At 41.9% G+C, this 13,628-nt stretch overlaps 3 protein-coding genes across 3 annotated transcripts; 2 read left to right on the top strand and 1 right to left on the bottom strand.

The window, feature by feature from the left end:
• The first annotated feature begins 269 nt into the window (after positions 1–269).
• Positions 270–3,255, top strand: nt5c3a (5'-nucleotidase, cytosolic IIIA). The gene is made up of 9 exons (XM_026365994.2): positions 270–412; positions 738–836; positions 919–988; positions 1,082–1,128; positions 1,355–1,440; positions 1,542–1,631; positions 1,711–1,873; positions 1,982–2,182; positions 2,309–3,255. The coding sequence occupies exons 1-9, from the start codon at positions 410–412 to the stop codon at positions 2,417–2,419; spliced, it is 870 nt and encodes a 289-aa protein (XP_026221779.1). The 5' UTR covers positions 270–409; the 3' UTR covers positions 2,420–3,255.
• A 90-nt stretch (positions 3,256–3,345) lies between these two features.
• Positions 3,346–7,368, bottom strand: fkbp10a (FKBP prolyl isomerase 10a). Its single transcript, XM_026361694.1, has 10 exons — positions 7,052–7,368; positions 6,309–6,454; positions 6,047–6,236; positions 5,813–5,958; positions 5,368–5,557; positions 5,136–5,281; positions 4,846–5,035; positions 4,442–4,584; positions 4,192–4,355; positions 3,346–4,079 (listed from the first exon to the last, which is right to left on the bottom strand). The coding sequence occupies exons 1-10, from the start codon at positions 7,252–7,254 to the stop codon at positions 3,891–3,893; spliced, it is 1,707 nt and encodes a 568-aa protein (XP_026217479.1). The 5' UTR covers positions 7,255–7,368; the 3' UTR covers positions 3,346–3,890.
• Positions 7,369–8,943: 1,575 nt separating this feature from the next.
• p3h4 (prolyl 3-hydroxylase family member 4 (inactive)) lies at positions 8,944–12,982 on the top strand. Its single transcript, XM_026361705.1, has 7 exons — positions 8,944–9,492; positions 10,287–10,436; positions 10,526–10,697; positions 10,782–10,910; positions 10,997–11,142; positions 11,591–11,674; positions 12,449–12,982. Exons 1-7 carry the CDS (start codon positions 9,049–9,051, stop codon positions 12,593–12,595), a joined length of 1,272 nt encoding a protein of 423 aa, XP_026217490.1. The 5' UTR covers positions 8,944–9,048; the 3' UTR covers positions 12,596–12,982.
• Positions 12,983–13,628: the final 646 nt, after the last annotated feature.

The raw sequence follows: 13,628 nt of genomic DNA, 5'->3' as shown, positions 1-13,628 counted from the left end.
CACTGTGCTACGTCAACGTGTGCATGTACGTATTAGTGCTGCCTTCAAGTGTGTTCCTCATAGGCTCGGAATTCGGTCAATTGTTAATGCACTCTATGAAATAAAACTATCTTACTTAAATCCTCGCCTTGATAATAAGGGGTTGTGGTGGTTTCCATCCACTCTCTCTAACAAACTTAACATCGATATAATATATGTTAATAACTCATCGTTTACTATGTCATCAGACTCGGACTTTGAAATTCCGACAGTTGACCTATGATGGAAAGGCAGCAGAACCGGCTCTAGCTAACGCAATTCATCTACATAGCAGCACTAGCTAACTGCTTATTTACCAACGGGCACTCACAACTGAAGATTTTTGTGTCGCTAACACTACTTCGCATATCGGCATTAACATTTCAGGAAAATGGTAATATTATTCAGCACCTTAACGGAAAATGCATTGCTAAACTTGCATACTCGGCACGTTAGTTAGCCTAACTACTGTACGGTGCTAGCTAACCTTACACTGGCTCTTTGTTAGCTAACGTTATAACGGCTCCCGTACTTATTCGTAGTAGTTACTAATTATTTTAGCTTTAATAATATTATGACTATATTTTAGCCCGAGATAGTATGTTATTTATCTTTGTAGCACCTGACTGGTTAGCTAGCTTAACTATCTTTACCGACCCGTTGATGCAATAAGAGACCATATGTTTAATAAAAGCTAACATTTCATCTTCCCTGCTAAGATCCCAGAACTGTCCAACACCACTGTATTTATGAAGGACCGTGAGAGGGTACAGAACATCCTGCAGTCCATGATGAAGGCTGGTTCCAACACCTTACAGGTAACTTCATAAAACACAGTTATTCTGACATTTGTTATAAACAAAGACATTTCTATTTATATTCTTTTCTCTTTTGACTCAGGTGATCTCAGACTTCGACATGACCCTAACAAGATTCGCACATAATGGCAATAGGTGTCCTACCTGTCACAGTGAGTCCAATGTTGTTTGGCAGTTGTTATACATACAGTATAAAGGCTGGTTTGGACTAAAGGTTGTGTTACTTTGTATGTTTTTGTTTGCAGATATTCTTGACAACAGTAAACTTATCTCTGATGAATGCAAAGAAAAGGTAAGAAAGCTGGTTTAGGGTAAAAGCAGTTTTCTAACTGTATGATTAGTGCCTTTTAAGTAAACCTGCACAAACAATAATGTGATGACTACTGTATATTATTTGAAAGATTGTGTAAAACTTAAATAATTTAAAAGCTATCACATATGCATTATCTATAAATCTATTCTGGATCTTTCACAGCTATTTGTAGTGTTCTGTCTGAACAGTGTCCTTTCTTCCTCAGCTTACCGAGCTGTTCAACACATACTACCCCATAGAAATTGACGTATCACGGTCAGTGGAGGAGAAGCTGCCTCTTATGGTGGACTGGTGAGTATCTAACACACACACACACACACACACACACAGACACACAAAGATCTCAGTACTTTATTGTGCTCAGAAAACTGTGCTGTTCCTGTATGGCTCAGGTGGACTAAAGCTCATGAACTACTGGTGCAGCAGAAGATTAGGAAAGACCTGCTGGCTATGGTGGTGCGAGAGTCTAATGCCATGTTGAGGTCAGCCATTCTCTGAATCGCAATGCTGCAAAAACCTCATAGCGTGGGTATTAGTACTAAAAAGATGATGTTTTAACAGGGAGGGTTACCAACTTTTCTTTGGCCACTTGCATGAGCACAGCATCCCTCTGCTCATCTTCTCTGCTGGTATAGGAGACATCCTGGAAGAGGTGATTCGCCAGGCAGGTGTCTTCCACCCCAACGTTAACGTCTTCTCTAACTATATGGATTTTGATGAGTCTGTAAGTAGCTACACCACAAACATACTGTAATCTGACTCCAGCATCAGAGCCGACTCCAGCTCTGATAAATCTTAAAATATTTTTGATTATTTTGATTTGCTTAAACAGGGTGTGTTGAAAGCCTTCAAGGGAGAGTTGATCCACATCTACAATAAAAGGGAAGGTGCTTTGCTCAACACCGGCCATTTCCAGGAGCTGCGGACACGGCCCAATGTATTACTGATGGGTGACTCTCTAGGAGATCTAACCATGGCTGATGGGGTGCAGGACATGGAGAATATCTTAAAGATTGGTTTCCTCAATGACAAGGTAAAGATAAAGCACACACACCATTGGATAAACATATTTAGAATATTCTAATTTTACAATGTTAAGTAGTCATATTCTAACTTTTTACAACACATTTATCATCTGTTCTTTTTTTTTAATCCTCAGGTGGAGGAGCGGAAGCAGGCGTACTTGGACTCATATGATATTGTATTGGTAAAAGATGAAACCTTGGAAGTCCCTAATGGCATACTGCTCTACCTCACAGGCAATAAGTGAACTGAGAACTTGAAGTGCTTATTGTTCACCGCCCATTGGACACTCCAGTGCCATCAGCTGAGGTGGCTCCTAGTGAGAAAGTTCCAGTTGGAGGCGTATTCACAACCAGCTGAGAATGATTAGGGGTCATTTTTTTAGTCAGTCTGGATTAGCATTAATATTTTTGCCACGTTATTAATAATTCTAGATGAAAGCTCCAGCTACCACATAACATGTCATCCTTTTATTCACTGTTTACAGACACTGTCTCAGTTATGGTTAAACTGCTCTTGGACCATTTATAAGGAAGCTGGATTTGCACTGCCACCTACTGATCAGTATGTGATGTGTATATGTACTTATGGTTGTTTATCCTATGTTTTGTCAGACACTTTTTGTTTTGATATAGAATGTAATGACAAAGGGAAATATAAGCATACAATACAAATGGCAGCACTTGACATTTTGGTTTGAAAGTTGATTTCCTGATTCTACACTGAATTGAATTGTGACAGCTGCACTTGATTTTAAATGATCTTTGTTAAGATTGTAGGTCATTGACAAGTGACTTTTAACAACTGTTACCTCAGTCGTGCATTACATTGAAATGTTTTTAAAAACTGTAATTATTGTTTGTGTCTCAAATGTTCTCACTTTCACAGTCAGTTTACGTTTACTGCGTCGGACAGTATAGATTAATTTAGTTTGTCACTTCCATCCAAGAATGACAATGACTTATTTTATCTGGCATTTTGTTTGTCCTCATGTGTTTACTACATACAGTAAAGTGTTGTCTTCCTTTGTCTAAACCCATTCAGTGTTTCAACTTAACTCAATAAAATGATTTCTGAGTTTGACTTTAATGTTTCATTAAAAATCTTACAACTTTTTTACAGGAGGGTATCCGGTCATAGACAGACTGGAAGACAGAGTTGTTTTGTCTTCATTTTATTAAAAAACAGTTTTTCTGTTTACACTTATACTACACTTATATTTTATATTCCCAAACTGGCCATTCTAAAACATAGTGTACAACCATCAGTTAAGGGGAAGAGCGCTGGGCCCAGCTTCTCTTTTGTCATATTTACACAAAATGACATTATCAGGAGGATGGATGTCAGGTAAACATAGATTTCAGTGTAAATCTTTGGTTCTATTTTGGCCTTTTTAAAAGAAACACAATTTTCTTCATTTCACATTTTGAGTCATTAACCTCATTACCGACTGCAACATATTGACCCATTAAAAATACAGATGTTTAATTGTGCTGTCTGTCATTAGAATTATTTTCATCTATTGCAACAGACATGTGATGGCACTGATCTAATTTAAGAAAATCGAACAAAGCAAACTGTCTGCCTTTAATAGAGACCATGCTGTGTTTCAATATCTGTAACATTTTTGAAATTGTGGCACCACAGTTCAGATGACAGTGTAAGCACAGCCATTGCAAACGTCCGTTACCACCACTGAAATGCTGGAAGTGTCTCTGCTACAGTTCATCTCGTCTCGCTTGTTTAGTTTCCTCATCATCCTTGAGTGTCAGTTCATCTTCTGTAATCTTTCCATCTTTATTACGGTCCTGGTTATTGAACATGTCCTTAATGATGCTGTGGGCATCCACCCCCGGCCGAAGACGACCTCTTCCTTGACTGATTTCGGTCATGATGAAGGATGAAAACTGGACAAAAAACAAGATACTGCTCTCACTGCTTATACAGCCAGCTGTTTATATTCACAACATACATTTAGCAGGCTGAATTAGCTTGACTGCACCTAGTTTGTCTGCTTACCTCCTCTTGAGGGACCTCTTTGTCACTGTTGAGATCCATAGCAGGGAAAAGGGGATCAGGGCCATCTCCCAGCCACACAAACATGTAGCCTTCAGGCACACCCTTCTGTAGCTCCAGCAACTCCAGCTCAAAGAAGAGCACAGCACTACCGGGGACTTCTCCAGCTGAAAACACCAGAGGAGAGGAAACTTGAGTTAGGGTCAAATCAAAGTGTGCGAACTGTGTGATTTCAGTAATTCCATTGACTCACCTCCATTTTCACCGTGCCCCCAGTGAGGAGGAATGACCACCTCCCGCCTCTCACCCACACACATGCCACTCAAACCTTCCTCCAGACCGACGATCACCTTGTTTGCACCGAGAGTGGTGGTTGAAGATGAGTCATACTGGTCTCTGCAAAGTGACACATGACCCGTAAGCACTCAATAGAAGCAATAAAAAAATCCAAGCTCAAAGTAAACATTTCCATGTTTCAACACCTTGAGCCATGCAGGCCTATGTGCTGTTGTCATGGATACATAAATGGTAGGATATCTGCGGTTCCAGGCCCGCTGGACTCTGTCAGACCAGGAGACCAGTACTGATTACATGCATGAAGCAGGAGGAGGAGGAGGCGGATGCAGTATAGCAGAGTGAACAGCAGAGGGGGCTCACGAGGAGTACAGCAGGGTACCGTCCATCAAGGAGCAGTTGTAACTATACTGTATGTAATCATCAGCTTCACTGGTCACGTTGCAATCCTGAGGCCTGTGGGTCACTTTAATCTGGACCGGATCTTTGGGGTTGTGAAAATCGATGACGTGAATGTCAAAGACCAACACAGCAGAGCCAGGAATGAAATCTCCTACAGCCAGAGAGGGGAAAAAAACAAAAGGCTGCAGTGTTATAACAACACACATAAAAAAACACAAGTGTCTTTTGAAATCTCCTAAATTCAAACTCACCAACTCCTCCTTCACCATACGCCAAGTGAGGGGGAATTATAATCCTCCTCTTCTCTCCTGCACACAGCCCCTGCAGAGCTTTGTCCATCCCCTTTATCACGTATCCCATGCCGATGTAGGTGTTGTAGGTGCTATTTCGCTGGTAGCTGTCAGGAGGAGTGTTAACATTGGTTTATTTTGGTTGTTGTTGTTGTTCTATTAGAAAATAAGGATGAAGAAAGTTTTAGCTCACCTCGAGTCAAAGGCTGAACCATCCTGGAAGGTACCGTTGTAGTGGTAGCGGATATAATCTCTAGCCTTTGTCCTGCGAGTGCAGCCTTCAGGCACCTCCTTCACCTCCACGATCAGATCATCTTTAGGGTTGAACACGTCAACCAGCAGCACTTCAAACACCAGACTAGCCTGAGGAGGGACGAGAGTTCCTGTTGGGGTAAAAAGCAAAACTAACTGTGCTGCACAGTCACACCAATAATAGTCAAGGTGCACAATTAATTACTACTAAAAGTTAAATATGTTATAAAATAACGGTCGCCTGTCAATCAGCGCAAAAATAAACCAACATAACAGTACGTGCACACGATTGTATTCAAACATCTATAACAAATTGATCTCTTTCACAGGTTAACCTTCTAAATTATTCTCTGGCACCAGCCTTCTTGAACATCGTTACTTAGTACCATAGCCATTCTCTCCATATGCCAGGAAGGGTGGAACGATGAGGACCCGTCTCTCTCCAACGCACATGCCCAAAAGACCCTCGTCCAGGCCTTTGATGAGGTCCCCCTGCCCCAAGTAGGTGTCATATGTTGCATTCCTTGAGTAACTAAGTTAAAGACAGTGGAGAGTTCCTTAAAGGTACAGAAAAAAGACGGGAGGTACAACAGTGCACCTTCAGTGGTGTTTGGTCTCACCTGGAGTCAAAAGCTTCACCAGACAGCAGGGTGCCGTTGTAGTGGTAACGGATGAAATCTGATGCTGCAGTAGTGCGGTTGCAGATTGCAGGTTTGCTGATGGTGCGAATCTCGACTTTGTCCTCAGCGTTCCATATGTCCAGGAGGAGGACATCGTACACCAACACGGCATCAGGAGGGATTACACCACCTGTCAGACAGCACAGGTCATCCTAAGCCAGCAGCGACCATGACACCAACAGAGTGCACGGATGGTTTTTACCTGTTCCTATGCTTCCATAAGCCAGGTGTGGGGGGACGGTGATCCTCCTGCGCTCATTTACACACATGCCCTGAAGACCACGGTCCATCCCTGTGATGAGTTTACCCAGGCCCACCTGGCTGACGAAGGCTCTGCTTCGGTCGTGGCTGTAGACAGTGATGCAGAAGTGAATAAGAACAGACTATAACCTGGACAAAAAGGCAAGTGGAAGCTTTTATCTTCAACAGCTGTTTCTGTTTAAAGGGATACACTGACACAACACTGAGCAGATGTGTTGTTTGTTTGTTTCTTTGTTCTACATTCTTTTTTTTTTAATTGACATGGCAACAGATACCTAACTCGTCTTTGTCTACAATCTATTTCTGGACCGGAAGCCAATAGCATCATTTTAGAGAAACACTGAGATGAAGGCGGCTTATCAGTGTGAAACAGCATCAGAATAAATGCACTGTCACAGATCAGATCAGATCAGAGTCAGTGGGGCTGACACGTCTGCAAAACCATCAGGGAAACGGTTGCATGAGGCTCTGTGATGATGATGTTAATGTACAAACACAACATCCTCTTTAATAACTCTGCGCCATTTTAATTAGCACTGGAAAAAAGCAACATTTCTGCACCAGGACTAGTTGACATCGTGCAGTCTACGTTACTTTGTAACGTTAGTTCCTTCTTCACTTTAAGAGTTTGGCATTAACACTGCGCGTAGAGACATTTAATGATGCGTTTCTCTGTAACGTCACCTGGAGTCAAACTTCTTCCCATCTGCATAGAAAGTGCCGTTGAAGTGGTACCGGACAAAATCCTCGGTTTGCACCTCCCGGGGACAAACTTTGGGTACGTCGTACCGATCCACCACAACATCCACCAACACACCGGAGCTGCGAGTCACAATGACCCGCGACGCATCAAGGAAAAGTAGAAACCAGAACAGGATCAAATCCATTTGTAAAGCTGTGAGAAGCGCAGCAGAAGCTCCCAGAGCAGACGCGGACAGATGCGGTCCAAGTGGAGAAGTCCCGCAAGAAGTTCGGGACGGTCAGGACAAATCTACCAAAATAAGATGAACTGTTTCCGGTGACCAATTACAAAATAAAAGCCTCCTTTAAGAAAATGTTCAGATGACTGAAGTCATTTGGTTTATAATCACTTTAATTATCATCAATTTATCATGAATGCATCCTTCATTTTTTTTTGCATGAACTTAACCTAACCCTTGCTGAACACAGGAATCTGTTATAGAGGAATCAGTAATTAGTTAGTCTGATGTAAAGTTGATCTTACTCTTTTCTGTTAGTGACACGCTTTTGTTTTAAAGTCACTTTTTTTTTTTGCTTTTTGAACATTTCTGTTTTTGTGCCTGTATCAAACACATGTTAACATACAATTTATGTTAATTAATTTCCTGTGTTTAGGCTTGCACATCTAATAACATTTCTCCAAAACAGTTTTCTTGTGTGCTTTTATTCTGAACGGGAAATCTGCAGAGCCGTGATCCCGTCTCTCTTAACGCATGTTTGGGATCATGCACGCCAAAGAGCAGGAGGAGGAGGAGGAGGAGGAGGAGGAAGGGGCTCTAAAATCCACACCCACTTTTTGGTGCAGTTCTGCAGACGTGTAATGCCTGCCCCAGATGCCTGACCCCATGATTTCACTCACGTATGACATGAGGCTTATGTTCATCTCCATAATCCGAAATTGTGCTTTGGCGTCGCAGTTTAGCAGGGAGGACTTCAAGTGATTTTATATCATGTCTAACAGTCCACAGAGAACCGCTTTTCCACACATCTGTCCGCCTCAGAAACCAGATTATGAGTCCTATAAAAATCAAAACCACTCATACATCTACCAAAACATTATTGATGTGAGTTAAAGATCTGTCAGACTCAGATCTGTTTAAGTGATTTGTCAGCTGTGCATTTTTTCTCTGTCTAAACTTGTCGGTTTGCAAGGAATGTAGATAAATTATAACTAGACTGGAAACACAAGAGCTCCTCAGACATCTAATGGACTTTACACAATCTGCCTGTGAAAATGTCAAATTATTTAAAGAAAATAAAATAATAATATCATTAAGATGTAAAACTTCAGTTCGTGGGTGTGTTGGGTGTTTTTAACTGTGGAAAACACTGAGGAAAATCCTCCTGCTTTTCTTGAACCGATGACGTTTGTGTCAATTGAACTAGAGTTATCACAACAGATACCGGAAGTGTTGAGGCCTGACTTCAAGATAATTGTTAAATTCATCAGCCACAGGGCTGCAAATGACTAATTTCAAACTGGATAAATGTAAAATACGCAAAATTGGCAGTAGTAGTTTTATTATTGTTATCAAAGCAAATGATGTAGACCATTTTTTATGTTTTGTTTGTTTTTGTTTTTTATGTTGTAGTTAAAGATGTTTTTAACTCACATAAAATTAGCTTAAAAATTTGATTACAGTCAAGTGTTCTTGTGTATTAATAATCTCTTTCAGGGATGTAGTAGATTGTATTTATATTTATGTTATTGTGCAAATTCGAGTCATAGGGAATATTCAAAACAGCGGCATTCGTGCAAGGTCTAAACCAGTGGGGCTTTTATTCTGAAAGTCCGCACGGTAAGTCATTACATTCTGCCTCCAGCTCGACGCGGCGTTTGGAGACTACGTGCAGCCAGACATGAGCAATCCCTAGTAAAGAGAGAAGTGCCCCGATCCATTCAAAACAAGGACAGTCTCCTTCTGGAGCCGGCGGAGGCAATGATGCTCCTTCAAAGTTTGTGTGTGGTCTTCCTCCTCCCTGCTCTGACAGGGGCTCAATATGAGAAGTACAGCTTCAGGAGTTTCCCCCAGAAGGACATCATGCCGCTGGACTCCGCGTACGGCTACGCGTTGGAGCAGTACGGGGCGCAGAACTGGGGAGAGAGCATCAAGTACCTGGAGCTCAGCCTGCGGCTCCACCGGCTGCTGCGGGACAGCGAGGCTTTCTGCAGCCGCAACTGCAGCTCCGTCAGCCGGGACAACGACACCCTGTCCGCCGACAGCAGCCTGCGCGTCATGCGCCACATCCTGCTGAGAGCTGCGTGCCTGAAGAAGTGCAAGGCGGATTTTCCAGTGTTTAACCTCGCGTACCCGCGAAGAGATTTACTGGAAACCTTCGAGAAAAGGATCCCGTATCGGTACATACAGTACGCCTACTACCAGGTGAGAGTAGGTGAGAGCAGGCCACGACACTGAAGTCCAAAACGTCCCCAGCGTTTCATGAAACACTCAAAGTCTCCAAAGTCAAAGTCTCACAAAAAGTTACTGGGGGACGCCATTAGTCTGTTGCAGGCTGGATTATGTGCGTTCAGCGTCATCATAACTGTGTAACGACAGTGATCTGTGAGCTGAAGTGAGCTGTGATTCACTAAATTCAGGAGATTTCCAGTTGTCGAGACGTGCAGTAGAGTTTCCCCTGCTGCTTTGTTGCGCCCTCCTGCCGACCAAGCAGTGGGCTAGTTGAGCATGTGCCACGTCTCTTCCCCGAAACAATCCCCTTATTCTTCTGTGTGAGACACAGACTGACTGCAGCAGGTCTACTTACAAAGCAAAAAAAGGCTGATTTTACTTACTTAAAATGAGTCCCACACATGACTTTATTACTTTTACTGTGTGTGTATTTTGACATTAGACAGATGAAGATAAGTGGGAGGGTCATCACTACTCAAACCTGTAGTTTCTTTCTTTTTTTAATGTCTGTGTGCAGAACCACAGTGATTTTGTATTCATTGACACAACAAGAAATGATAACATCTGTGATCTACATCTGTTAGTTGAGCAAATAGGTCAGAGGTCATGTTATTCATTGAGCCCCTGTATTAGGAAAAAAAAAACCCTTTGTCAGTGAGAGAGATCCATATTTATTATTTATTATTTAATATGTTCCATATTTAAAACATCTCCAGGATTGTGTCCAATCAAACTCTGTTTATAATGTCCCGTCTCTTCTTCCTCAGCTCAACAACGTGGAGAAAGCCGTGGCAGCAGCTCACACCTTCCTGAAGAAGAACCCAAAGGATCCCTATTTGACCAAGAACATGAACTACTACAAGACGCTGTTTGATGTGGAAGAATATCTCATCGACCACGAGGAGCAGCCTTATGAGGTTCGCTGCTGAACAGTCCCACAGTGTATTCATTAAAGACATACGTACTTCATATTCTGCCTTTTCATGCATACGTCTTTGTCGTCCAGAGTGTGTTCCTGAAGAGTGTGACGCTCTACAACAGCGGAGACTTCAGCAGCAGCGCCCGGCACATGGAGCAGGCCATCACGCAGTACTTGGAAATATACAGCCTCTGCTTAGCGGGCTGCGAGGGCTCCTATGAGATCTTAGAGTTCAAAGACTTCTATCCCACACTGGCAGGTGAGCCGAGCACAATTTAGGAGCAGTTTTTCTAGCGTATTATAGATTAAATAGTTACAAGTTGTTGGTTTTTGCTTCTCTCAGATCTTTACACTGAGGTGCTGAAATGTAAGGTGAAATGCGAGGACACCCTGACACCCAGCGTTGGAGGTTTCTTTGTGGAGAAGTTTGTAGCCACCATGTATCACTACCTCCAGTTTTCCTACTATAAATGTAAGATGTCTGAGAATGACGTTGGAATCCTCCTTTGAAAACGTGATTCATTGATGTAACTCGGATCGTTCTGTGTTTCTTTGCAGTGAATGACGTAAAGAACGCTGCACCTTGTGCAGCCAGTTACATCCTGTTTGACCCCAAAGACCAGGTGATGCAGCAGAACGTAGCGTACTACCACTTTTACCGGGAGCAGTGGGGCCTCCAGGAAAGTGACTTTCAGCCTCGTCCTGTGAGTGAACACTCTCAATGTTTTTTGGTGGTTGAACCAGAGGCTCAGCTGACGTACCGTAGTAAAGAGGCAGCACAGAGTGTTTGATAAGTTCACACTGGTTATACTAAACCAACGCAGGAAAACTATAGTATGCAGCGGTTTTGGCGTGAACATTAACACAATCTCAGGGTGGTAATTAGAGACTCGTACGGATGTAAAGGCAGACTCGCTTTTGTGGGGTGTAGAGTTGGCAGCAACTGTAGTTTACCAGCTTTAGTCTGGCCCATAAATGTCTCTGCTGGCTGACGCTGCCCCAGTTTTAAGTACATTTGGTGCTGCTGTAAATACTTTAGGGCAAAAAAAAGCAGTAAACAAAGGGACAAGAGGCCAAATTTCTTGCTTAGCATAGAGTTGTAAAGCAGTTGCTTGGGCCAACACAAACGCTGATGTCACCTTTGTTTTTCAGGAGGCTCTGAGGTATTTTAACCAGACAATCAAACAGAAAGAGATGCTGGAGTTTGCACTGAACTACCTGCAAACAGATGATGAGGTTTGTTTCTGTTTCTTGTTTCAAATGAAATTAAACCAATTCTTTTTTGGGGTTAATTTTTTACCATAAAAAGACAAAGAGGTGTGAATTATTAAATTCAGACATCTTCTCATTTTACAATCCCATAATCTTGGATTGGATTTTTGCTAACTAGCAGATTTTGTTTTACTTTGTAGTCATGTCTGCCTATGCTGACTGTATCTGATGAGGATTTCAGAGATGCATCTTTGAGGTTTTTTTAAAGAGCACAAACAAAATTCCTCTGAGATAAATGATGCTGGGGTTGTGGCAAAGGTTTCAACTGTCTGCAGGACAATATGTCTTCTTAACTGACACTTATGAAGTTCAGGGAAATGTTTGTTTTTATTTTTTTTAGTTTTCAGAATGGATGATCAGACCTGCAGAATAAATGCAAGCTGTTTTTGAGGTTATGTAAAGGGGAGTGTGAGGAAAAGGCTCAGAGGGAAAAAGGGAGAGCGGAAGAGAAAACAGGTGGGGAGCTGTGTTTTCTACCAGCAGTGTGTAGTATGTGGCTGTGAGGTGTTGGCCACTGAGGCTGTGCCACATCTATTTAACTTAGGTCAACCCCTCCCAGATCTACATACTGCCTGAGAGGGGGGAGGGAGCGAGTGAGTTTAGGATGAATTACAGGGTGCACAAGTGACAGATTTATAGGCTTAAGAAGGGAAAAGTGTCAGTTTTACCAGATAGGATGGAAGTAAGGTAACAAACGCTTGCCTGCTTGACCAAGAGTGGTTTTGTTGCAACTTGCAGGACGTGGTAAGTCCAGAAGAAATGTCCTCTCACTCTGACAATCCTGATGCAGAGTTCGAGGGGATGGGAGACTATGAGGAGTCCTTCCTGGCTGAGTGGTGGCAAGAACCCAAAACGAAGTGGGACACTGGAGAGGCTGCCGATTGATATTCGCCTTCGGCCACGAGCAGAACGCTCTCTCGTTCAGTTCTGTTCCACCTATCATGACAACACACCTGAGACCCTAATAGCATTTATCAGAAACCGTACAACTCACACACGGCTGTTCTCTTACATCCAAACTGAAGAATAAAAGGATGAACCTATCCATCATGTTGATCAGCGATTGACATATTCTGTCTTGGCTGTCATCAGCCAGTTAAAACTGTTATTGTTAATCCGTCATTGGCCAGTATGCTGATACTCGTGAATGACTTTTACGACAGTTTTTATTTAATGAAAGCTGAATACCTCTGTGCTGTGGTTTAAGGAAGGTGACTTGTAGCTTTTCCTATGCAGAACAATTAGTCAACCACAGACTGGGTTGTTGTTATAATAAATGTCTTGTAATTAAAATAATATTTTATTATAAAAATTTGTTTTTGCCACTTAATATGAATAAAAAGGTAAGAAGGTAATTACAGATTCAGGGGATGCTACAAATAGTTTGATCCGAGTTGATTAATTTTGACAACAAATGAAAATCAGAGTCAGGCTTTGGGAAACTGTGATAGAGATTCTTGTTAGTATTTGACTAGTAGGAAGAAAATAACACACATTAATTGATTTTGTGAATAATGGGCAGCTGCAGACTTGGACTGCAGTTCCTCTCACAGTTCACAATTCAAGAAACTAAACAATATTTAGTTTTACACTTAGTGTTTGTCTCATACTCACTGTAATTTTAATATACATGTCATTAACTATAAAATTTCTTTTAGATAGAAAAGCAAAGCATAAAGCTTTAACCATCCGAAACCATAAAAAAGGGGGCAGGCAGTGAGATGTGAGAGTAGGAGGTGTGGTTTCATATTTTAGTATTTTATTTTCTCTTCATTTCCATCCATCTACAAGCCTTTAGTTGTACCTCAATTCAAAAAGATAGTGTCTAAAAACATTGGGTAAGATGCATCTCATGTTCTCTTTTAAGTTCAAAATGATCAGATTGTATTTCATACCAACTCTGTACATACTGTTATAA

This window comes from Anabas testudineus, chromosome 8, assembly GCF_900324465.2.
Source record: "Anabas testudineus chromosome 8, fAnaTes1.2, whole genome shotgun sequence".
Classification (NCBI taxonomy): Eukaryota; Metazoa; Chordata; class Actinopteri; order Anabantiformes; family Anabantidae; genus Anabas; species Anabas testudineus.
The sequence above is the reverse complement of the archived record's forward strand: the minus strand, read 5'-3'. Positions and strand labels throughout refer to the sequence as shown.